This window comes from Hippocampus guttulatus, chromosome 13 (assembly GCF_054856545.1).
Source record: "Hippocampus guttulatus isolate MCC_2025c chromosome 13, RoL_Hgut_1.0, whole genome shotgun sequence".
Lineage (NCBI taxonomy): Eukaryota > Metazoa > Chordata > Actinopteri > Syngnathiformes > Syngnathidae > Hippocampus > Hippocampus guttulatus.
Window position 1 is genome coordinate 18,305,126 of NC_141273.1, and position 27,130 is coordinate 18,332,255.

The following is a 27,130-nucleotide window of genomic DNA, read 5'->3' on the forward strand; positions in this document are numbered from 1 at the left end:
GTTGGAAGCGGCTTTTATGAACAGACGGTAACCCATGGCGTGGTGAGTACATAACTCCACGCGTGTTGGAGAGGGAGGACGCCATTTGCGCGGCCCGCTGGTGACATTACTTTTACATTGAACAGGCCTGCCTCAGTCAGAGACCTTAAAACCTCGGTACCAAGTGGGAATATCAGATTAAGTGTTGGATATTGTTGTTGTTTTTGTTTGTTTGTCTATGGGGTTTGACCACTCTTGAAATTGATAGTGCACTGTGTGGTTCCACTGGGGGGTGCTATTGCCTTAAGATGACCCGTTAGTTAAATAAATCGGTCCTCTACTTCAGGGGTCCCCAACTGTCAGGCCGCGGACCGGTCATTTGGTGCCAGGCCGCACAGAAAGAATAAATAACTTACATTCCTTCCGTTTTATTAATTTTGGAATGTGATGGATGTTTTATTTTGAAAAATTACCGTATTCTCTGTTATATCAGTCGGTATTATGTTACTCTTGACGCAGGTGAATGCGCGCTTCTTAGTCACGTGATAGGAAATGAAACCCAGGATCTAGTAAAATGAATAAAAAGCAAACGTCTTTGAAAAGTTTCTTTTGGGAAGGGGAAAAGGCCCAGCCAGGAGACAGAAGAGGAGCCTACGACTTACAAGAAAGAGAAGGCTACATTTAATAGGCAGTATCAGGAGTCCTATTTTAAATATGAATTTATCTCAACGGGAGATTCACATGCACCAAGCCCACTCACTCTGCATAATGAGCGACGATGATGAGGAGTATTTTTCATGTACTTTTTATTTGCGAGCGCATCTTATTTTGAAGGCAAGCTCAATGGCAAGAATAAGACCCGGGCAATAAACAGCTATGCCCTGCCAGTGATCAGATACCCTGCAGGAATAATAAGGTGGCCAAAGGAAGAGATTCAGACCACGGACGTTAAGACCCGAAAGCTCCGAACCATGCATGGCGGGTTCCATCCCAAATCCAGCACCCTGAGACTGTACACAGGCCGAAAGGAAGGAGGCCGGGGACTCGTGAGTGTGAGAGCCACTGTCCAGGATGAAACATCCAAGCTCCATGAATACATCAAGGAGAAGGCTCCAACGGATGACGTACTCAGAGAATGTCTCAGACAATGGGGAACAGAAGATGAGGCGCTGGAAGAGGGACCATCATGGGAGGACAAGCCCCTACACGGGATGTACCACCGGACCATAACTGAAGTGGCCGATCTCAAGAAGTCCTATCAGTGGCTAGAGAGGGCTGGCCTGAAGGACAGCACAGAGGCACTCATCCTGGCTGCTCAGGAGCAGGCCCTGAGCACCAGAGCCATTGAGGCCCAGATATACCACACCAGACAAGACCCAAGGTGTAGGTTGTGCAAAGAGGCACCTGAGACGATCCAACACATAACTGCAGGGTGTAAGATGCTGGCAGGGAAAGCCTACATGGAACGCCATAACCAGGTGGCTGGCTTCGTCTACCGAAACATCTGTGCGGAGTATGGACTGGAAACCCCAAGGTCAAAATGGGAAACACCTCCGAAGGTGGTGGAGAATGACAGAGCGAAGATCCTGTGAGACTTCCAGATCCAGACTGACAAGATGGTAATGGCGAACCAACCAGATATTGTGATCATAGATAACGGGCAGAGGAAAGCCGTTGTAGTGGATGTAGCGGTCCCAAGTGATGGAAACATCAGAAAGAAGGAACACGAGAAACTCGAGAAATACCAAGGGCTCAGAGAGGAGCCTGTGGTGGTCGGAGCACCCGGGGCAGTGACCCCCAAACTAGATCTCAGTCCAGAAATGTGCAGTGCTGGGAACAGCAAGGATATTGCGCAGAACCCTCAAGCTTCCTGGCCTCTGGTAGAGGACCCAAGCTGAATGAGGAACGGACACCACCCGAGCGGTGAGACGAGGATTCTTTTTTTATATATACAGTAAATATTCCCATCCCCGGAATTCTATGGAAAGAAATATCCTTCACCCGGAATAAAAACCTATGCATTAACATTTTGACTACGATATTACGTGTTACCGGAACTTGCGTAAGCGGAAATTCCACTACCCGTAACCCGGCTGGAGGTGTAATGCCACCGGAGCTTAAATACACGCAACCCCCACCCGATGCGACGGAAAAGACACAACGCTGTTTTCACTTCGCATTTTTCGATCATCAGATTCTAAACGACGATGAGTTTTTATTGCCGTGCGTTTTACTGTAATTGTGAATGATTTTAACTTTATTCACTTACGTCCTGGAGAACGCGGCACTAGCTTAAAAGCAGCACCCACTCGACATGACCGAAGAAACATGTTCGCTTCGCCGTTTTCATTTATCAGATTCGAAACGAAGACATGTAAGCGACTTTTTATTGGCGTATGTTTTACTGTAATTGCGAAAGATTTTAACTTTATTCACTTACGTCGTGTAGATCATCGCATCGAAACGTAGAAGAACTGTAACGACTGGAGCGGAGCGAGTGAAATGCATCCGTTTGAGCGAGGCTGGACACAAAGTTAAAAAGATCCAGTAGACACGTGGAGTCGGAAAGACGCAAATCTACGAAACTTTAAAAAACAAGGCATCGATTCAACTCCTGATGACAAGCCACCATCCAGCAAGGAAGCAATGCAAATGGCAACAAAAATCCTTCAGTATGCACAAGAATTACCAGACATCGGTGATCAACGGGACAGTTACTTGCAACTAGCAAGAAAACTGTATAACACGCAGGCAAACATTGTCATAAACCAAAGAATGCATCCAACAAAACAATCCAAAATACACATTTTTTTCCCAAGACAGAAAAAAATAAACATTTAAATACTGTACGTATTTTACTGTTGTGATTTTTTTGGGATGCACCTGTATTGCAGTTTTTGTTATATAAACAGTTTTTGGACACTATATTTTTGTATTTTATTGATTGTGTTTTACACGTGCATTTTGTCAACATACTTGTAGGTTCATAAAGGACATGTACCATGCTCATTTCCCAAATGAGGAATTTCTGTTATCAGGACAAATTGGACAGCGCAAACACGAGTCCGTACTAGAGAATATTTACTGTATATATATATATAAATTCACCTATACGGGGACCACTGTGGTTGGGGACCACTGACATGGAGGATACTCCAGGCAAATGAATGGACAGTATTTTCCGTACTATGAGACACACCTAAGAGCATTCAATAATCCGATGCGCCTTATATATGGTGTGAGTTACAGTCTCTTTATAGTCCCCATTGAGTTGTTTCTCCATTGGTGTTCCTATGCTATTTCGTGGTGATTCTTAGCAGGAACCAAATGTAACGTAAAAGGGTTCTGCCCGACACAAATTCACATGTGCTTTCGCTAACACATACTCAAACAGACAAAAAAATTTTGACCTCTGTGAAGCCATTTTGAAACGAAGATAATACCAGAAGCACAGTTAACTTCTGACTAAACGAAGGAAGGAGACAAGCAAGACTTCTAAGGATATTTAGCCCCTTGTGGATGTGAACCCACCAGGTTTGTGTGTGTGCCTTTTTGTTGAATCAATTGTCCTCATAACGTTTGTTTTTCATTTATTGTTTTGTCATGCCATTTGTATTTACAAGTTTCATGTCCGTGTTGGTGACCAGTTCTTCCAGCTTGCCAATGAACAAACCTTGTATTTTTATGGACTTTGTGTCAGGCTTCATGTTACATCCTGATGGAGCTACATATGGATCAATATTCTGATTTCTTGGACAAGTATTTTAAAAGTTCTGTAAAGTGCTTTGTTAAAGCTGCAGCGGTTGCGAAGGCTCTACATCAATAAAGCTGTATTGTATAGTATTTCTTTTAGCGTCGCTCCATATAGTGTATGCACAATGAAACCACAGCCACTATTGTAGCTTTTTGTTTTTAAGTTGCTGCAATATTTGAAACCAACCGGATAAAAGACACGATCAACCTACGATCTCTGCTGTCAGACACCAGACTCTTATTTCGAGGGATAGACAGCTAATCAGAAATAAAGCGGAATCCACATACCTGTTGCTTGATTATCTTTTCACTCCACTGATGGTAAGTCCACGTTGAAGTCTCTTCCACATCTGAGTACTCTCCCACTTGGAGGTCAGAGTGAGTTCTGACTGCAGCTGCTTGCTGAACAACAGCCAAGGCTGCACAAAAACCATGACTAATTTTAAATTTACATCCCAAAAAATGAAAACATTATTATTTATAAGTATCAGGACACAGCCATCTTCAGCACAAAACCACAATTATTTTCATAAACAGATGGAGGTCACAATAAAAAAAAAAGACAAAAAAAAGAAAAAAGAAAGGAAATTCACCAGGAATGTCCAATCCAATTACCGTAAATTCTGGATTACAAGCAGCTACTTTTTTTCCATACTTTCAACACTGCGGCATGTAATATGAAGCAGCTTTTTAATTATTTTTTTTCCATCGCGGGAAGAACATGGACCAATAAAATGACTGAGTCTTTCACTGAGGTCCAATGAGATTGTATGACTCATCACAACTTCCGCTCTTTTTGCCGTAGCGGGGGTGATGCAGCTTTTAAACTAAAAGTGATCACTCTGGCAGTTAAAGAAGGAAATCGAGCTGCTGCCCGTAATCTTGGCAAAGACGAGTCGATGGTGCGAAGGTGGAGGCTCCGGCAAGAAGAACTGAGCCAGTGTAAAAAGACAACCAAAGCTTTTAAAGGTGGGCTGTCGTGGTGTTATCGATTCATGAAATGGAAGCCTGTCTATTAGGGCACGCATGACGTTATGACAGCAGCTCCCTCCCAATTACGAGGACAAACTTGCTTTGTTCCGCACATTCACACAAACAAAGATAGCGGAGAATTCCATCAGCCCAGATGAAATAATAAATATGGACGAAGACCCTCTGACATTTGATTTGCCTCTCACTCTGACTGTAAATAAAAAAGGTGACTCCCCGTCATACTGAAAACAAGCGGCCACGAGAGAACACATTTTACCTGCGTTTTGAGCCGCGCAGCATCAGGCCTAAAGCTGCCAACGATGATCCTTTTTAAGCGGCTGACTATAGAAATAATTTCGTATATCTTTTCCCATTTATATGATTTGCATTATTCTATTTAAAGCCTAGTGGGCTGCAGTATTTCTCCTCGTAATTACGCAGATGCGCATCAAGATCTCTCTTTGTCTGGCCTCTTATTATGTGTTTCAGCGTAATTTCGTTGTGCAAATGCATTTATCATGCTCGTAAAAATATGAGATTATTTTCACCTTAAGAAATTTAGCGTTTTTTTCCTGCGGGGGTTCGGTAGGGGCCCGCACCCGGAGGCGCTCCACGGCAGCAGGGACTCCGAAGCGAACCCCCGCCTCCTCATTGGCCAGCGGCTTATATTACGGTGTGGCGCATACATTTCCAAAATTGATTTTTCTTCATAAATCTGAGCATGCGGCTCTTATTCAGGTGCGGTCTGTAGCCCGGAATTTACGGTACATGACCGGAAATCGGAGGTGATCAGGTCGTTTTCAGCTAATTGGGGATCGGGGCAAAAACTTTTTCTTTACTTTCTGAAATTTTACTGGACCAAATAATGAAAAGTTATTAGCACCTTGTAAAATAGAGCAGTACGTGTAATAGCTTAAAATTTTATATTATACTATAATGTAATTGCCCCCCTATAACTTATACTGCGATACCCTCGCTGATTTAGCAGTTAAGGGCAGTGGTACGGTGCCCAACTTTGTTTGCAGAACAGACCGCTTTCACATATTCTGACACACCGTTCAAGAGTCGGCACAATGAGACCAAGCTGACTATCCCATCGGCAGCGTGCCCGCGTTCGGCTGACGCCGCCACCACCATCACCGCTGTTTCCGTGAACGTTAGCAAAGTGAAGCCGGCCACCATAACGGTCTTATAAATGCCTTTGCTTTGCATTGTCGAGTTGAGTTTTAAGTTGGAGATATGGATGTGGTGCCAAACTGTATTGACTGACAATGGTTTACCTGAAGTGTTCCAAACGTGCATGTGGTGATATCCTTTACACATTGACGTCAGTTTTTGAGGCAGTTCCGTCTGAGGGCTCGAAGGTCACGGGCATTCAAAGTTGGTTTTCAGCTTTGCTGCTCACATGGCAGTGATTTCTTCAGATTCTCTAACCTTTTGATGATATTATGGACCCTAGATGATGAAATCCCTAAATTCCTTGCAATTGTACAATGAGGAACATTGTCCCTTAACTGTTTGACTATTTTCACAAGCATTTGTTTAAAAAGAGGTGAACATTGCCCCATCTTTGCTTGCGAATGACTGAGCAATTCAGGGAAGCTCGTTTTATACCCATTCATGGCACCCCACTTGCTTGTTAGCCTGTTCACCTGCGGGATGTTCGAAAACGGGTGTTCGATGAGCATTCCTCAACTTTGTCAGTCTTTTTTGCCACAGCTTTTTTGGAACATGTTGCAGCCATAAAATGATACGGTAACGATTATTTGCTAAAAAGAAAAAGTTCATCAGTTTGATCATGAAATACGTCTTTGTAGTATATTCAATTAAACATAAGTTGAACATGATTTGGAATTTGTTGTATTCTGTTTTTCTTCATGTTTAACACGAAGTTCCAAATTCATTGGAATAGGTTTTGTAAATACAGATTGGATAAAACTTCAAAAAAGTCGCACAAATGTGTCAATATACCAACCCGCCACATTATGACCACTTTCAAAATGTAATGAAATCCTCAAGAAGAAATCCTGCCAAGATACTATGCTCAGTATTTATTGATCCAATGAGAGAGGGCATTAATTTAATCAGTTGATGCTTGTTATACAGTAATTTGTAGTTTGCATCATGCAGAGAAATGTTTCTATTTTTCTTTTTGTGGCAGAACTCATGCAATATCTAATTTAGGCAAACTATAGTCAAAATACTAAAATACTAAATAAATATGGCTCATCTGAATGACCTTGTTGGATTTTGCAGGCAAGTCTTGTGGGCCGTCGAAGTCCATTTTCCCATAAACCTAAGCAGTATTTAATGATGCTTAACAACTTATGTATATTTATTTATTTATTCATTCTGTCCACAAAGCCAAATGATATGTGGTAATAAGACAACTGCTATAAAAAACGGATCATTTAGTACTAAACTAAATGGCAGTTGGGACACACAAAAACATGGCATGAATTGCATTTGGCAAGTACCTGAGTTGACAAGAAACACAGTTCTCTTCGCATCCTCTTGATATTGTCCGCGAATTTGGTGGGAGAGCTCCTTTGTTAAGAGAACTGCAATAAATGTCTTTCCTGAGCCAGTATTTAAGCAGACAATAGTGTTATGTTCAAGAGCTGCTTCAAGAAGTTCAACCTGTGGAAGAAGATTCAAGTCATTAATGAGATATTCAAAAAGAAATGGCAACAAAAATCTAACTTTATTCACAAATACAAGAAATTGTGACATAAAATTTATTTCCATAAAATATAAAGTCTGATATGGTGAAACGCCCAAAGTCGAATACCTTTAAGTATTTTGGGATTTGAGTAAGAATGTGTTCTTGCATTGTTGCATCTCTCATGTCTCAGTATGCGCGACGAATGTACAGGATATGGGAGTGACACATGCATCGTGTGAAAAGTGTGCCGCCTTTGAGACAGACACCCGGAATTGGGGTTGTGTAATGGAATATTCAGCCAGCTAAGGAGTCAATAAAGCCCAGATACGCAGTGCATCATTTTACCCTTTTACATTTTTTGTTAGCAGATAATATTGAACATTTTCATGTTCATACATGAGAATATAGGTTAAAATTGGCATCCATGGAGAGTTCCTAGGCGAAAACCACTACTTTCCAAAAAGAACACAGAGGGTCATCTTTTGTTTGCCAAAAGACATCTTGATGATCCTCAAGACTTTTGGAAAAATATTCTGTGGACTGATGAGTCAAACATTTTCAGAAGATGTGCGGCCCATTACATTTGGTGTAAAAATGGCGCAGCATTTGATAAAAAAAACATTATGCCAACAGTGAAGCATGGTGGTGGCAGTGTGGTGGGCTGGGGCTGCTTTGCTCCCCAGGACAAGGACAACTTGCCGTGATTGATGGGTCAATAAATTCTGCTGTCTACCATAAAATCCTGAAGGAGAACGTCCGACCACGAGTTTGCACTCACACACTCAAAGGAATTTTCATGTTTAGAGAGCCTATGTGTGTATCCTTGTGGATCAGTGGAGGTGGTGTGCGAGTGGCTGAGTTTTAGTTTTTTAATTAAAAGTGCTATTTAAGTGTTAATTTCACTGACAAATGTTTCGTCATTCGTTTTGTCACAAATGTTTTTTTCAGACGAAACGCATACGAAAACAAAAACAAAAGTCATTCATTGATATTATGACGACCACTAAATTGGTTGACTGAGTGTAAAGGATGTGGAACGGTCATGCGTGGGAAGAACACAAAATTTTTTTTGCGACTCTGCAGAATGTAAGTCCTGAGATGTACTCTAAGGAAAATAATGCTGCCATCGCTAACGTTGTGAGAGTGTTCAGGTCACAGGTGACCTCACTCAGGGAAAGCGTAATGGAGCAAAATTCTCATTAGCATTAAATGCTTTCGTTAAAATGAACCAAAGTAAATAAATGAAAGCCTCCTGTGGTTACCAGGATTGTTGAAGCAAGGACTGCGTGCTGCACTCTATTTAGATTGATGATCAAACGTGGTTACATTCATTGTAATTAATCTGGGGCAATTATGCACGTGTTTGTTTTTATTCAGTTGAAAAGTAATTGCTAATTTTTAAGGTAGCACAATATTGACATTTCAATATTCTTCCTTGCAACTAAATTTAATCAAGACACAGTTGTGTTCAATGTGTGTCTTGTGTTTTCAAGTACACTTACAAATACATGTGATACTTTTCTGGCTAAAAGTTTTAATGTATGCTGAAGGAAAACATCGACTACATTAATTATTAATTTAGTTGACTAATATTTCTCTGTTTTCGTTCAATAAAATTGGATTCAAACTAAAATAGAATCGGCTCACTAAATTAGAAAAAAAAACTTAAATTTTAGTCAAAAGACTACAGCTAAAACTAAATTAAAATTCCTTGTCAAAATTAAAACACTGTGCTATACACTATAAATAGTTTGATTAAAGTGCATACAGTAGCACAGTAGTGGCATCACCACCTCATTACTTCTTTTCTGTCATTATAAAAAAAAGGGTGTGTGTGTCAAGATTGATTGATTGTTTCCTATTGCTTGCATCAGGTTGAAAACTATGTCACAATTCAATGTAATATTTTTTCACAAATCTGTACTATTGGTCGGTGCGTGGGGGTAAATTTTACAAGTGTTGAAAATGGCTTGCTCTCTTTGATGCTGTAATGTCTCCTGAAAAGTGATGATTTTGGAGGTACAAGGATTCGGCCCTATACCAACATTAAGTATTAATACATAATGATTAGCTTCTCTCGAGCGATGTATGATGATTATTCATGGATGTTGTTTTGAACTTGGAACAAAACATATACTAGCTTTATCGAATGGATAGTGTTCGACTTGGAAGGTTTCATTGTACATTGTATATCAACACACGAGCAACTGTGTCTTTTTCCACAAACCCAACCAATAGATGTGCCTCACGATTGACTCTTGATACAAAATCACGCAAATGACTGAAATTCAGTGAACACAATGAACAAGCAACAACTACTTGCCTGATATTTTCTGGGTGTATAGATATTATCGTGAATAGCCTCCTGTTGCCATGGAAGTCCAAAAAAAGGCCCCATGGGAGATGTGGCCGGGGTGACAAGCTTCAGGCCAGCCATTTTTCAACGAGATGGAGAATAATGGGCAGAACTCCTCCCGCTGTCCACTTTATTTTATTTCATATCGGATTTTCCACAACTTCACTAAAAAAGGAGATTGGGACACTATATCAAAAGCAGAGAGCAGCGAGCAGAGAAAATTAAGCGTTGGAATTTCAAACTATTGAACAAAATCTATCCAAAAATATACTTACAAATCTGGAACACAATCTGGATTAGGAAACACTTAATCTTGGTTCCATGATTAAATCTCTTAATGCCTTACTCTTCCATGAACACACCTGAGGAACAGAAATACATGATTGCATAATACTGCATTTGTGATACTGCCGTTGTAAGGTTGAAATACATATTGTAACATAAATTTTGCGGCTTCAGTGTTTCATTTTTTTTAAACTAATACAAATTTAATCGGCACCCGTATTGCGGAAAGACGTGTTGTTTCATGTTGCTGCGCAAAAGAGAAGGTTTGCCTCAGAGGCTTTGTACATGGCCACTCAAAGAAGGTGCACGCTTGGTTCCTGGCGCAACATCGACCAGTGAGAGCACGAGTAGATTTATCCCGTCAGCGAACTGGCTGTGCATCATTGCCTGTCTATTGACTGTTTCGCAAACCGTATCTTAGTGTTGTGTTCGAGATTTGCTTAAAATTTTTTTTTTTAAATGATAACTTTTTTGGATTAGTTAAACTGCGCTCCAACCCCTTGCCACTGCCAAAGCAATGCGTCCCGGCTAGATGCGTGTAAGCACGTTCATCGGAGATGACACCAATAGGGACACATTGATTCAACTGCGACGCCGGAGAGTTGGTTTGCAGCCTTGACACTGACAGCTGAGGCGAAGGCTGAAATGACAGTCGAAACTGTCAGCTTGGTAAGCATTTTTTTTTCTTCACTCAAACAAAGACCATTGTCTGATTTTAAAAAAAGAGACTTTAAACCTATTCCAATGAATAAGAAGACAAGATAAACGTCATTGCGTAACCCATCACCATGTTTTTCTCCAATTTAAAAACCAGAGCTGGAGGCGCTGACGAAGTAGCACCTCCAGCTCCAGAATCTCCAAGTGAAGCTAGCCTGTACAAGGCAAAAGTTTAAGTTCAAGTTCAAGTCAACTTTATTGTCAAATGTGCTCTGTGTGCAACATACAGCACAGATGAAATTACTGTATAAGGTTTTATCATGAAACACTGAAGTAAATGTGTACTGTTGTAATCTTTGTCTCAAATATGTAAAGTACTACTACTGTTTACATATTTTAAATATGCTGGTAGCTGTGATGTTTCTTACTTGCAATAACATCACTGATCAACTCAACTGTATTTATAGAGCACTTTAAAACAACTACCGCTGTATACAAAGTGCTGTACATGGAGCAAATATCATATAAACAACAATAAACAATAGAACAATAAATTAATAACAAACACAGTAGACAGCACAAAAACAGTAAAACTAAGATTAAGTCTGCGTCATGCTGAGTCAAAGCCAAAGAATACAAATGAGTGAGCTATTTAAAAAAAAAATCTGTTTTTTTGGGGGAGGGAAGTAGGGGCAAATTGCGCTTTCCCAGGGCATTGCGTGACTCCACAAAATGTGTAAATTGCCGTTAATTTCATGCAATTTCAAATAAAAAATACATCATGTGGCATATTATTTAATTATTCTTTAAAATCGTTTAAAAATTGTCTAGAACAATTCCAGCAGAAACCACAGACAATCAAACAGGCTAAGCATTAATTATCTACATCTTTACAAACAATAAAAGCTGCCAAATTAGCCAACGGCTATTTATAAATTGTTTTTTCTTTAACCCTCTCAGGGCAGGTGTTGCAGACAACTACATTCTAATCCCCTAATTAATCCACATTCATATTTATGAGCCCTTTTTTACTCAAAAGTACCACTGCAGACCTCCGTTGTGCATGAGCAACAAACAGTTTCCCCAATAGCTCATTAGATGGCGAGTTTTCTCACTTTCAACATGCCTTCCTTCTTGGGTACACATGAAAAGATTTTCTAGGCATCCATTTCATATTCGTATTGCTACCAATCACCTTTATTTTGAAACCAATACTGTATAAGCTGAATCATGACAGTATTGAGATACAGTATATGCCAATTTGTAGACTTTATCCCCTCTGGGTTTCCCCCCTAGGGGCAGCTCTATTTCATTGTTGCAGCTTTGCAACGTTTGGCCAGACTAGTACCAATGGATGCCACATGCTTTGTCTTCTAGTTTACCTATATTTTGAGCAACAGTCTATACTAGGGTTATTTTCCTATCACCAGTGTTTACTTATTGATTTGAGTTGTCATTGAGGGTACATCCTATGGAAAATGAAATAATTTGGAGTGAAGTTACACACTATCAGAGGCAGATTTGATCAAACGCAATGGCATAATGCGATGTTCATTTGACTGTTCAGTGAGCAAAACTGATGTAGTCTAAATTCCATTGCAGATATTAGTATATATCTTTGTTGGACTGGAAGCTTTTTTAGTAAACTAGCTTGCAGAATACTCTGGTTGCAGGTTTGTGGTGCGTTATGGCAGGCCGACAAAGATCTTATTCACTCAAAGAAGCCATTGAAATGGTTTGCCTTCCTGATGATGCTTTATCTGAGACAAAATCCATTTCAGACGATGAAATTGGTGGTCCAGATTTTGGTGAAAATCCTGCTGAAATACGAGTCTGACTTCAGCCTTGATGATGATGAGACACTGGGAGCAATAGCAATACCTAATACAAACACACTTGATGTTGACATTCATAACGTACAAGCAGACAATGACACTGGGGTCCCAGATGATGAACCTCAGCCCGGCCCAGCAACACTAAATAAAGTTTTTTCTTGGAGGCAGAGGAAACCCCCCCAGCAGCTGACATAGACCCTTCATTCCAAATACCTGCATTCTCACCTCCACCAGATGAAATACCAAGTGCAAAGTGGTATTTTGATCAGTTCATGGATGAATCCGTGTTTGAACTTATTTCTGACCAATCAAACCTGTATGCAGTTATAAAGAATGGCCCAGAACTAAAAACAACCCCTTCAGTTGAGGTCAGACTAGATCGATTCGATCATTTTCCCATCCATGCTGATAAACGTGGACGATGCAGAGTGTACGAGAATGGCTACACACAAATGGCCTGTCTGAAGTGCAAAGTACTTTTGTGCTTTACAAAGGACAAAAATTGTTTCTTCCAACCACACGAAGAAGTGACCTTCTGACCTGGCCTTCTCAATTAGGATTTGAGACGTCGATATAGTATTATTGATATTATATCTCAATATTGGTTGATGTAGGGGATGAAAAGTTATTGTTATTGTTCCTAATCTATACCAAGTTGGTTTTGTTGTTATTCTTCCACCGTAAAGTACTTTGGAACATTGTTTTGAAATGCTCTATGCAAATACAGTTAGTTTTCATGCCTTATTGTTTTTGGCGTTAATTTACCACATCGGGCCAATGTTGTAAACCTGCAACATCCCAGAATACATTACATGTTTTGTTTTGTTTATTGAACATAAAACATATACAGTAATAATTTGACAGAAAATAAGGTAAATAAAATAGTAAAAAGAAAGAAATCAGTCTTCATTCAACGCAGTTATTATGTTCAAGGGAGAAGGAAGAAGTAAAAAACGTATCTAGTCCTACCCCGTTATGTGTTTATATCTAATAAATCATTTTTATATCAATCAGAAAAGAAAGAAAGAAGTCTCCATTAGGGCTCATACTCTACCCTTAACCGTGATATTTTTACTACTTTTGGTTTGTATCGAGATTATATACATCAACACCCTGGCACTCTTGTGTCAATTTTCTCTTGTATTCATAATGGATATTTCAATTCCTTTCTCTATTTATCAACTTAGTTCTGATTTATCATTATATTTAATGTTTAGAATTGATCAATTTAACTCTGATTGATGTAGGTTGTTTGTACTATTTTTTTGAATTTGTTTTTGAACTCAGCAAGCGATTTACTCATTTTCAGGTCCGTTTCGAAATTATTCCACATATTAACCCCTTTGATAGATACACTTCTTTGCTTGATGTTTGTTCTTGTTTTGAGTTTTTTGAATAAGTTGGTACCTCTTAAATCATAGCTGCATGTGAAGCTTTTGCTAAAAAAATAAGTCTGAATTGTACACTACTACCCCATATGACAATTTCCCCCAAATATCAGATGTTTCCTAGCCTCAGAGGGTTTTTAAATATTATTATTTTACACATTTTGTACTAATTCCCCTCTTAATACAATTTATACGTTCAGAACACTTCTTTTTCGTGGCTGCTAACTTTAATGGAGAACTTATTTTGGTGTGGTTAGTTCCGTTTTGGAAAACGGTAATTGTTAGGTGAAGCTGATAATGATTTGTCATACAGCTCCGAAACCGCAAAATTGTCTTAGATGAACGCAAATAATTGCAAAAGTGGCAATTTAACCCACCGTAATTTGCTAGCACGGCTAGCAAATAGAGAAACGTATCGCTCTTGACAATCTCACTAGCAAGTGAAAATATCCCCGAGTTATTTACAAGCACACCTGCGTAATTTCTTTATACACAATGAAACGGAGATTAACTCTTAATCAACACACGGACGTACGGCATTTACTATAGCTACCACGCACCTTCACGGTATTAGCTAGCTAGCTAAGTGGTTAATTCCAAGCGAAGCCAACAGCTTTTGTTGGGTGCTCTAAACAAAGACACGTGGATGCACAATCTCACCTGTGACATGTCCTGTTGATCCAGAATGTTTTATTTGAAAACCGTGTCTCTCATTCACTCTACTGTCCCAATTTATGTGTCCCCTTTTCCACTCATGTATCATTTCCTGTGACCTGCTCCTTAGCTACGACCAAACATGAACGTAAATTACGTAATGTGCCGCATTTACACAGTAACTGCGTTGAACTAAATTCACCAAGAATATCCGTAAGGTGTTCGCGCTGCCGTCATCGGATGTATATAATAACCGGACTGCTTCCGCCGCCTTACTCGCCGTTGCGAGAAGTGAAGTCACCAGCAGCCATCTTACGTTGCCACTTTACCTGACTTAAATACATTGATTTTTCCGCGTGAGAAAAGCTCAAAATGCACATTTAATCGGTAAGAATGTAATTATTAACCTTCTCTTATCCTGTCTATCTCCAAGTGCTACTCGATGATTCGTCTGCATCATTATGTGAGAACTACGAACTATGAAATGAAACCAAACTCCATCAAGAAAAAAAAATCGCTGTGAAATATAAACATCACTTCTGAAAGTCATGATTCACGATAGTGAGATCATATTGGAGTGACCAAACGTCCTCTTTTACCCGGACATTTACGCTTGTTTATATCCTGTCTGGGTGTCCGAACGAAATTTTATAAATTCATGAAAATGTCCGGCGTGTACTGTTTTTCACGGAACTAAGTAGCATATGTCTAATTTGAATGATGTTTTGTGGAACAAATGAGAAGCGGAATGCTTAAAAAATACATATGAGTGGCAGAATGCACCGTGACCTGCATGTGTGACGTAAGACTAAAGAACCCAGAAAATAAGGCAGCGGTAGTTTGGCAAAGTGTGTGTGGAGCAGGCCCGTTCAGTTACAAGCGTCAGAGCCATAGAAAAGTGTTTGCTGCTAAAATGGGATGGACTGAAGCCAAAGTTGAATAAGCAAACAAAAAGTCATCCCTATAATTCGTCTGTGTCTCACTGCTGTGGTTGAAGTCACTGGACTCAGAGGTGCGTTTCGATCACCAGTCGGAGTTGAGCACAGTGAGAATACACGAAAAAGCTTAGGAGAGTGTGCAAAGCCCGCATGTACATACTGTATTTCAATGACTAATAAAGATGCAATTCGGAGAACTAAAAGCTCATATAGATTCACCTTTTTCTTTGTTAAATTAATTTCCTCGTGAGTCTACTTTTTTATTATCATACTTACATTACTCCACTGAAACAATACATATTGTTAAAGATTGATTTTCTTCAGAAGTATTATGCAGAGCATTGTCATTTTTATGTCAGACCTCTAAAGAGAGCTACAGTTTTTTTTCATTGTTTTATTTTCTACCAATACAGAGGAGACTTAATTTAAATGAGGATTTCACAACATATTGAAAAAATAGTCATTGTGATAATGGCACACAAAGTGCAGAATGCAAAACATGTGCAATGAATTTATCTGGGGCGGCCCGGTAGTCCAGTGGTTAGCACGTCGGCTTCACAGTGCAGAGGTACCGGGTTCAATTCCAGCTCCGGCCTCCCTGTGTGGAGTTTGCATGTTCTCCCCGGGCCTGCGTGGGTTTTCTCCGGGTGCTCCGGTCTCCTCCCACATTCCAAAAACATGCATGGCAGGCTGATTGGACGCTCTACATTGTCCCTAGGTGTGAGTGTGGGCGTGAATGGTTGTTCGTCTCTGTGTGCCCTGCGATTGGCTGGCAACTGATTCGGGGTGTCCCCGCCTACTGCCCGAAGACGGCTGGGATAGGCTCCAGCACCCCCCGCGACCCTAGTGAGGATCAAGCGGTTCGGTAAATGGATGGATGGATGAATTTATCTGGAATTGTATAGTTGTCATGATTCGGTTTGGGACCAACAGGTGGCACTGTAGGCCCCCCCCCCCCCTGCAGCTGCACACCTGTTGGTCATTAGGTAATTAGTTCTATAAAAGGACTCCCGCCCGAACACTCATTGTCGGGTCATTGGTGCTCTTTGCTACTGTCATGTTCGTTTGTTGCTGTTCCTTTGCTGCTGTCATGTTTGTTCTGGTAGTGTTTTGGTTACAGTAAATATTCCCATCCCCGGAATTCTATGAAAAGGAATATCCTTCACCCGTAATAAAAACCTATGCATTAACATTTTGACTACGATATTACCGGAACTTGCGTAAGCGGAGATTCCCCTATCCGTAACCCGGATGGAGGCGTAATGCCGCGGGAGCTTAAATACACGCAACGTCCACCTGATGCGACGGAAAAGACAACGCTGAGACAAGTTTTCACTTCGCGTTTTTCGATCATCAGATTCTAATCGACGACGTGTAAGTGAGTTTTTATTGCCGTGCGTTTTACTGTAATTGTGAATGATTTTAACTTTATTCACTTACGTCCTGTAGAACGCGGCACTAGCTTAAAAGCAGCACCCACTCGACACGACCGAAGAAATGTGTTCGCTTCGCCGTTTTCATTCATCAGATTCGAAACGAAGACATATAAGCGACTTTTTATTGGCGTGCGTTTTACTGTAATTGCGAAAGATTTTAACTTTATTCACTTACGTCGTGTAGATCATCGCATCGAAACGTAGAAGAACTGTAACGACTGGAGCGGAGCGAGTGAAATGCATCCGTTTGAGCGAGGCTGGACACAAAGTTAAAAAGATCCAGTCGACACTTGGAGTCGGAAAGACGCAAATCTACGAAACTTTAAAAAACAAGGCATCGATTCAACTCCTGATGACAAGCCACCATCCAGCAAGGAAGCAATGCAAATGGCAACAAAAATCCTTAAGTATGCACAAGAATTACCAGACATCGGTGATCAACGGGGCAGTTACTTGCAACTAGCAAGAAAACTGTATGACACGCAGGCAAACATTGTCACAAACCAAAGAATGCATCCAACAAAACAATCCAAAATACACATTTTTTTCCCAAGACAGAAAAATATAAACATTTAAATACTGTACGTATTTTACTGTTGTGATTTTTTTGGGATACACCTGTATTGCAGTTTTTGTTATATAAACAGTTTTTGGACAGTATATTTTTGTATTTTATTGATTGTGTTGTTACACATGCATTTTGTCAACATACTTGCATGTTCATAAAGGACATGTACCATGCTCATTTCCCAAATGAGGAATTTCTGTTATCAGGACAAATTGGACAGCACAAACACGAGTCCGTACTAGAGAATATTTACTGTATTTATAGTTTTTGTTTCAGTCATGGTTTTTGTTTGTTACTTTGGACTTTGTTCTGGATTTAGTTTTCTCTGTTTTATATACAATTCGTCAAGTACACCTGCCTGCTTTTTGGGGTCCACCACCTTGCATCGTGACAATAGTTTAATGTAATTTTGACCAATCAGATGCAACCGCAATGCACATCGCCATCAAATAGGCCATCAATAATAGAACAGCTTCCCGGGGCATTATTTTCACTAAAGAACTTAATTAGATCAGAATGCATTCGTATTTCATGAGATAATATTTCTTTAGGTACATGTTAAATATAGGCATACTATCGATCTTACAATTTGTAACACCCATATTACATTTTGCATGTTTCTCAATATTGTAAATCCATAATCTTAAATATATTTGAGTTCTGAAGTATAAATATATTTGAGTATCATTTCTGTATCTCGAGGCTGGGATGAGTGGCCTCTTTTTTTTTAGATCAAAATATGGTTACCCGAGATAATATACTCAAGTCTAAATGGTCAATGCAGCTAGGAAAGTTCACTCTGCGAAATTACTCCATTCACGATACTGGCATTTAAAAAAAAAAAAAAAAAGCAGTGATAAGGGTGTTTTCAGAAAAATAAATGAAGACTATGACTACTGCTACTATTACTTCTACTACTGCTATTCCTAATAATAATCAAATCAAATAAATTGTCAATAAAAGAGGCAACGAAAGATGGCTGCCTTCAACTGCCAGAGTCGATTGGCAGTCCACATTATTATCAAATAGGTACGTGCATCGAACACGCCACTGATGCGACATTCCATTTGTATCTGGAAGTATGTGTGTATCTGGAGTTCCAAGTCGAAATTTTCAAATGGAAACCAAAGTACCCAGAGAAAACCCATGCAGACCCAGGGAGAACATCAGGAAGGCCGTAGCTGGAATGAAGCTTGGTACTGCTGATCTGCGAGGTCGACGAGCGAACCACTGGACCACCGGGCCGCCCTACACACAGTTTTATTCTATGTAAATATTGGTAATGTTGCTGAAGTACAAAATTCCTTTGTCACATGTTACACACTGGATCTATGCTAACAAGAGACTAATAGATTACTGGCAGACATGTTGATAGACAAATGGATGGATGGATGGATATTTTGAGAACTCATTTTTTTCACCTATTGTCCGAGGATTTATGATGATATAGTCCAGGGGTCAACAACCCGCAGCTACAGAGCAGAATGTGGCTCTTTAGCGCCACCCTAGTGGCTGCCTGGAGCTTTTTCAAAAATGCTTGAAGATGGAAAAAGATGGGAGAGGGAAATATATTGTTTGTTTTAATATGGTTTCTGGAGGAGGACAAACATGACACCAACATTCTTAAAGTTTTACAATGCTGTAAAAATGTGTAGAATTAATGTTAGATTTCAGCATTCCTGTCAAGGAGGATTTGCGTCATAGCCTGCGACACACGTTTCTATAAGCCGGACGGGATGCCAGGCAGGTGCTGTTTTATGTACAATTCACCCAGGGTACTGGCAAAAAATGGGAATCCGGAGGGCCGAGAGAAACATTTTTAAATGGTGCACATGAGCTACAAAAGTTAACATGCAGCAAAAGTGCTTCCCATGCCTTGATCATCTTCGGGGCCGTTATACTCATTTTGTAAGTGTGTGCGTATGCGCGCGTTTGCGGTAACAGGTCGATCGCGGGAGGTTGGTTTATGAAAAAGTAGATCTTCGGTCATTCGAAGTTTAAGGTCAATCAGATGAATCCTCTACATTACAGGGGTGTCCAAACTCAGTCGTTGAGAGCCGCTGTCCTGCCTGTTTTCCAGGTCTCCTAGGAGCAATACACCTGATTCAAATCATCTGGATCGTTCTAATGCTGCTTCAGAGTTGATCATTTGAATCAGGTGTGTTGCAGCTGGGAGATATGGAATACAGACAGGACAGCGGTCTTCCAGGCTGGAGGCTGGGCATGCCTGCTCGACAACAAGGGTGTAATAGCATGAATGTGAAAAAATGGGTAAACATTGTATTTTCAAAAATTCACAGCTCACTTCTTGTTCATTTTAGACCAGGGGTGTCAAACTCATTTCACATTGTGGGCCACATACGGCCTCGGTAGATGTCAAGTGGGCCGGCCCATTAAAATTATATCATATTCTGCTATAAATAACCAAAATAATGTCTTTCCTTTGTTTTGGTCTAAAGAAGCACAAGAACATTAGGAAAACGTTGACATTTAATGAACAGATCTTTTACAAAACATTTCATGAAGCACCTTAGATTTCCTTAGACAAATGTGCAATTTACTTTTGTGATTCATATATATGCATTGCAACTGATCCCACTGATTGTACCAAGGCACAAAACTTTAACAAATAATTGGTATTGAAAAATATAGTCTTGCATTTTAAGATTAAACGAGATTTATACCATTACACATGTGCATATAAAATCTAAATTTAATCCTTGCCTACACCTTAGAAACCAAGGAGAGTGCTATTAAATGTGTAAAGAATAAAGTAATCACATGTCCTTGATAGCGTCTGCTGTGTTGGGTCTGTCTCAGTGACAGACTGAGACAGCTGTTGTCTTCTTCTCTGATCAAAACAATGTTGTCGTCCACTCTGATCAAAACAGTGTGTCCCCTAGCGGATACTCAATGAATCACACCTTCTTAAAAATATTCATTCCGTGTCTTTTATGCCTTTTTTCACTTTTAAATGATCCTGCGGGCCTGACCGAACCTCCTTGGGGGCCGGTTCCGGCCTGCGGGCCGTATGTTTGACACCACTGTTTTAGTCAATGCACCAATACATTTTCTGTACATCACAGGGTGTTACACGGCGCCTGCCAATTTTTGTCGGCCTCGGTTTGCATGTTCTCCCCATGCTTGCATGGGTTTTATCCGGGTACTCCGGTTTCCTGTCACATTCCAAAAACATGCATAGTATGTTGATTGAACGCTCTAAATTGTCCCTCGGAGTGAGTGTGAGCGCGAGTAGTTGTATATCTATTTGTGCCCTGCGATTGGCTGGCAAGCTGTCAGGGGTGTATCCCGCCGGATAGGCTCCATCACACCCGCGAAACTCGTGAGGATTAGCGGTTCAGATGGATGGACACATTTAATGCTCAATTATATGTATAAAAGATCCCCTCTTTGACAGCAAAGTGTGCAACACAAAAAAAAAAAACCCTACTAATTCCCCCCCCCCCCCCCCGTGAAAAGGGGCTTTTGTGCATTAAAAAAATGCCATTTAAAGATGGCACAAAACAGCTGACGACAAACCAACCACCAGTACAGACAATAATATCAAGGTATTTTATTTGTTTACATTACTGACATCAAAAGATCTGATAAAATTCTGTGTGCACTACACCATAATATCCAGTATGAATGTAAGATAAAGATAAAGCAGGCGGAAGCATGTTTCCCATCCAGGTCCTGATTAAATACAATGTTTCTTACAACTCGTGGACTTGCAAATACTCACCAACATGGGCTTTCTTCTGGTTCTTAGGATCTGTATTTTCCCAGTAGTTAAGAGTGAACACAAATTTCAAACACATGATAAAATGTGCTTGATAACTCAGCATTTTACTGGAAAAATAAATGGATGTTTAATATTTCTTTCTCATAGTGCTGAATTGTATTCCACGTACTGTTTAGAAATTGGACTTTCATTCCTATTCCAAACGTTGGCTTTCAGGCGGGAGACAGTTAAATTATGTTTAAATTGATACATCCATAACTTAATAATATAAGATAAATATAAACATAAATAAATAACTTATACCATGCTAGACAGATTATTTTTTAACTTGAATTTAACGACCATCCATTGAAGAACTGTACTGTACGAATGTTGATTTCTCTTAATGTTAGGAAAAAACACAAAAATGTTTTAAGTAAAAAGATTTGTTTTCAAAACAATGAAGATAGTCAAATATTAAACAGATGATGTTTCTGTCTCGACAGTGTGTACTGTATATAAGTAACCATTATGCTTTGAGTGTTTCAAAAAAGGTAATTAATGAGTACAGTAATAATATTGAGACAGGTTGAAAAACAGACATTGAACAAATCATGTTAACTAGTAAGTAACCAGGAGATGTGAAAAAGAAACACAATCAAATGTATCGTTATCATTGTGGTGAAAATGTACAAACCCCAACTCCAATGAAATTGGATGTTGTGCAAAACTATTTGTTTGTTTGTTTAAAAAATATTTGTTTGATCAAATTGAAAAACTATTGATTTCCTTTTTTTGCAAATATTCACTCATTGTGAATTTTATGTGTGGAACCCATTCCCCAAAAAATTGTGTTACATCACTTTTCCTTTAACAACCCTCAATAAGTGTTTGTAAACTGAGGACACTAATTGTTGAAAATGTTGTAGACGAATGGCACTTGCTTGATGTACGGCTTCATTTGCTAAAAAAAAAACAGGATCTTCATGGTTACATTTTGCGTTTCATAACGCGCCACATGTGTTCAAAGGATTAAAGGTCTGGACTGCTGGCAGTTCATTCTAGTACAGTGTTCATACTCTTTTACTATGAAGCCACTCTGTTGTAACACATGCAGAATATGGCTTGGAATTTTCTTGCACAAATAAGCCGATAAGTCCCTGAAAAAAAAAATTGCTCTAATGGTAGCGTATGTTGCTCCAAAACCCGTGTCTATCTTTCAGCCTTAATGCTGCCTTCACAGATGTCTAAGTTACCAATGCAAGTGGTAACACACCACCATACCATCACCGATGCTGGCTTTGAACTTTGCATTGATTAAAATCCAGATGGTCCCTTTCCTATTTGGCGCAGAAGACGTGATGTCCCAAAACAATTTGAAACGTGCACTCGTCAGACCACCACAGCACACATTTTCACTTGGTGTCAGTTCATCTCAGATGGGCTTGGGCCCAAGGAAGCGGGCTGTATTTTTGGGTGCTGCTACTGTAATATATGGGGCCCTATTTTCATTTCTAGCGCAAAGCGCAAGTCTAACTGTGCACCCGGGTGATTTTCTTTCTTTTGGTATTTTGCAAGACTATGCACGGGTCGAACTGAGCATAACAATGTCGTGTGTGCCTTTGTGCGCCTTTGTGAGTTGGAAGTAGCCTTTTGGCGGCATGCCTCATTTGCACTAAAATCAAGTTGGTCAAAACGCAGGCTTGAGTGTGCCATGACTGACATTACGGAAGCAGAAATTGACTCACTAGGGTCTGTGCATGATATTGGCAGGTAAACTGCAAGATGATGTCGCCGGCCCTGCATGTGATGTGGGTGATTGGAGACCAGCTTGCACCCACGACCGTCTGTGCGTCCGTGTTTGACCCAGAGTGAGAGGGATGCTATGAGTTGTGTGTTTTTTTTGGTTTTTTTTTAAGATGGGAATGATTATAATTCATTCAATGAATTGATTTCTGCAATGATTCAGAGGAACTGTCCAAGCTCTTGCCATCATCATGAATGAAATCCTGTGACATCCACCACTCATGTCCGTGGAGTGCCAATCCGTCTGCCTTCACCTCCATCAAATACACCAAAATTGTGTTACCCCACTTCCCCCAGGAGTTAGACATACTTTTAACCGAGTCTAAAATCTAGTCTACTTTGTAATAAAAGACACTTTTGGTCCCCAGAACACCAAGTAATACGCAGTACCAAATTGAAAAACCACCATAAAGTAGACTTGCGCCAGCACAAAAATGGAGATGTGACAGTTTTTACACCGAGCATAGTCTACTTTCTGTGACCTTTTTTTTTTTTTAAGGATAAGCAAATCACTGTATTTTGTTTTGACATTTTACAAAATGTTTGAACACCACACGCTTCATTGGAATAGGGGTTTGTAATTCCATTTTACATACAGTATGTGGAATAAAAAACCACAACAACAAACAATCCTGCTTCAGCTCCATTGACTGACATGAGTCAGAACCATTGTAATTTGCTTCAAAGCCATCGTGGTAAATACAAATTTAGAGCAGTAAACATCCTCTTTGTCAGCTGAATACGAAGCAAAGTCACCAGATAAATGTGCCGGTATAAACAAAAGTAATCAATAGAATAACGACACTCACTATTGTTACTGACTGATCTTTGAAGCATGCAGTAGCATTTAGAACATAACATCACCACGCAGCTGTGTGCTAGTTTCGAAGCTTGAACGAGAGGTGAAAGTACCGATAAAACTTCAATATTCTAGACCAATTAATAATGTGATTTGGTGTTGCCAGGGCAGTGACAGATAAACAAATTCCCTTTCGTACAGTAAAAGCATTTTTTTTTTTGGAGCCGAAAGTGGAAGAACGTGACTGGCCTGCACAGAGCACTGGAAACATTATGCAGATCTGGTTTCCACTTCATCCTCAGCACTATGGCTCAATCTCCTCTTAGCCCCAATACTGCTCCACAGACATATTAACAAATAAATTAAAGTACTTTTTGTTTTGCTCTAGACTTTAAATATAGATTTTGTAATCAAAATATCTATCGCATTTGGAAACTCATCTTTCTATTTACAATCTCATTCTCTCTCATCTGGTAATACAGCTTGTAAAAATAGGCAGGAAACTCCAGTGTGCTCTCATATTATTAGAATGTGTCATTGTAACACGATCATTTAACATTGTGATGTTGTCCTAGGTTCCACCGGGACTTGAAGGATGAATCACAGTTGCCCTAATTATTAATATTCTGTGGAAAAATAAAAATCGGATAACAATCATTCAATGGCAGTAAGACTCAAAACTACAGTTATTATTTTACAACAAAGGTTGCAGTGAGAATTGAAAAGCCATTCATTTTTGTGCCAGCTCAAAAGCCAACAAAGAAAAAAGCTTGTCAAATGACTTAAATCACTTAGTTGAGTAAGGCTACAAAACAACGCTGTGCAGTATATATATTTTTCTTAATCCAAACACAGAACAAAAAGTGTGTATTTGTATGTGTGTGTGTGCACACGCGCATGAGGGTTGAGTGTCTTCAGTGGTTGATGTTGAACAGCAGACTCGGCAAATTCTTCAGATCCATTTGTGGCAACAGCCATAAGCAGTAGAGCAGCAGCCAGAGAACAAACAGCAGATAAGGCTCCCAGCTCCCACTCCAGCTAAGCAAATGTAATAAAACAAAAACATAAAATCAGAAAGTTGAAGAAGCACAAGAACATTTGGAAAATGTTGGAAACCCCCCCCCCCCCCAGATCTTTTACAAAACATTTCATGAATCTCCTTAGATTTCCTTTGACAAATGTGCAATTTACTTTTATCATTCACATATATGCATTGCAGCTGATCCCACTGATTGTACAAAGGCACACAACTTTAACAAGTAATTGATATTGAAAACTATAGTAATGCACTTTTAAAATTAAATGAGATTTATAAAGAAAGAATTTTTTCAAACCATTTACACGTGCATATAAAATCTCAATGTAATACCTGCCTACATATTACAAACAAAAGAGAGTGCTATTAAATGTGTAAAGAATCAAGTATTCACGTCCTTGATAGCATCTGCTGTGTTGGGTCTGTCTCAGTGATAGACTGAGGCCGTTGTTATCTTCTTCTCTGATCAAAACAATGTTGTATTTTACGCTGATCAAAACAGTGTGTCCCCCTAGCAGATACCCCATAAATTACACCTTATTAAAAATATTCATTCCGTGTCTTTATGCTTTTTTTCACATTTAAATTATCCTGCGGGCATGATCAAACCTCCTTGTGGGTCGGTTTCGGCCCGCGGGCCGTATGTTTGACACCACTGCACTAGAAGGAGCTACTCTAAAGGAATGGCAACAGAACGATCAAATGTCAGTAAAACCTTTTAATAAAGCAGCGACACAGTTCACTTAACCAACAGCAAGTAATAACATTGACTCATGAACGTTGAACTCTCTTGCCGCTGCTTTATTTCCGTGTTCAACTGTGTAACCCGATCGCCTTAAGTTTGAACTCTGCGTTGTAAGCATGTCTCTCGCAAGGAGCCATTTTGGGGTCGACATATTCAGATTCAGAAGACTTTATTTATCCCCGTGGGGCAATTAGAGTTTTATTACCGTAATAACCATACACAAGGCGCATCGGATTTTAAGGCCCGTGGTGAGCTTTTAAGAAAATGGAAGGCTTTTAGGTGCGCCTTTTAGTGAGGAAAATACGGTACATATATTCTACAAACAGCAGATAGTTTGAGCAGGTTGTGCAAAAGGGGTTGGGACAATAAAGTCAGAATGAAAATACAGAAGGAACAATGACTCTTCCTCCACTTATCCACGGTGCTGTTACAGAGGTACAGGGGCCTCAGCACAAAAAGTCCCAAAAATGGGTATTGGAGGCTGTCTTCCAACTGCACCACACCAAATCCAGAGGCACTCTCCGCATAATGTTGGAGAATTGCGTCAGTCAAAACAGCCTTGATCCAAGGGGATGCCATCCACCCCCTGGGCCTTGCAACAGCGTTTTTAACATCTGCAACCTCAGCCCAAGTGATAGGAGAGCCCAACTTGGAGTCCAAAGATTGCTTCTTAAAATAAATAAATAAAAAGAACATGAACCACCAAGACAGTCCCAAAAAGCTTTGATGGACTCACATCACCTCCAGGGCCGGGTCTAGGCAAGGGTAGCAGGGGCCCTGGCCCCCTCAAATAAATGTGCCCCCCCAAAATATATATTTTACATATTTTTATAATCTCATGCCTCTCCTGTGCTCCACTTCTTACTGTCTTTATGTCTTGCTTGCCCCCTCAAATATAAAATATATTAAGTTGTTTCTCGTGTCATGTTTCACGACTACTCTCCATTTCCTTTTCATTCTGCTCAGAGTATTGGCCTGCTGCCGGCTCACGGCGAGCGATAGTTGTCTGCAGCAAGCGGAGATCCAACTTCCAATCAGCCTTAAGTATGCAAATGGCCAGTGTCAGGTTTTTCAGCAGTTGCAAATGCGAAGCAAGTGGGCTTTGTTAAACTCATTCATAGTGTTTTGTGTAATGACAAACTTAATTGCTAATTACATCATGAAACAAGAGTTAATATTTTTCTTGAAAACTTTATTTGGACAGTCAACAACAACAAGGAAAACCATATAACCAAATTCTTCTAGTAGCGAAGCTGTAGCCTATTCTCCTCGAAGAGCGTGTGCGGCCGCAAACAAGTGAGTGATTTGTCAGTTAGACACGGTAAAAGTTGCTGCAGCACAATTCTTCCTCAAGATTTGTGGCTGCCCCTTCATACAGTCCTGTCTAGACCCATGCTTGGTCACCTAACGCGGGTAGTCAGAGGTCAAGGGAAGCTAGTTACAACTGACACCACAACCGCTAGCTATCTATAGTTTCAACTGGCAAGTAGTTAGCCTATCAGTAGCTATTGCAGAGTCGTTCCTACATCAGTAA

At 40.0% G+C, this 27,130-nt stretch overlaps 2 protein-coding genes across 4 annotated transcripts in view; both read right to left on the bottom strand.

Annotated features, from left to right (window-relative positions):
* The window catches only part of dicer1 (dicer 1, ribonuclease type III), a 115,823-nt gene extending 101,174 nt beyond the window's left edge, over positions 1–14,649 (bottom strand). The window contains exons 1-5 of one of the 2 annotated variants that reach the window (XM_086126957.1): positions 14,551–14,649; positions 10,001–10,087; positions 9,693–9,890; positions 7,182–7,344; positions 4,021–4,151 (exon numbers count right to left, since the gene is read on the bottom strand). In XM_086126957.1, coding sequence (XP_085983083.1) covers positions 4,021–4,151; positions 7,182–7,344; positions 9,693–9,806 — 408 coding nt within the window. In that variant the 5' untranslated portion in view covers positions 9,807–9,890; positions 10,001–10,087; positions 14,551–14,649. Of the gene's footprint in view, positions 1–4,020; positions 4,152–7,181; positions 7,345–9,692; positions 9,912–10,000; positions 10,088–14,550 lie in introns of both variants that reach the window. The other variant, XM_086126958.1, reaches the window with a different exon arrangement.
* Positions 14,650–21,045: 6,396 nt separating this feature from the next.
* clmna (calmin a) overlaps positions 21,046–27,130 on the bottom strand; it is a 56,874-nt gene continuing 50,789 nt past the window's right edge. For both annotated transcript variants that reach the window (XM_086126918.1, XM_086126917.1), the window contains one exon: positions 21,046–24,853. In XM_086126918.1, coding sequence (XP_085983044.1) covers positions 24,730–24,853 — 124 coding nt within the window. In that variant the 3' untranslated portion in view covers positions 21,046–24,729. The remainder of the gene's footprint in view (positions 24,854–27,130) is intronic.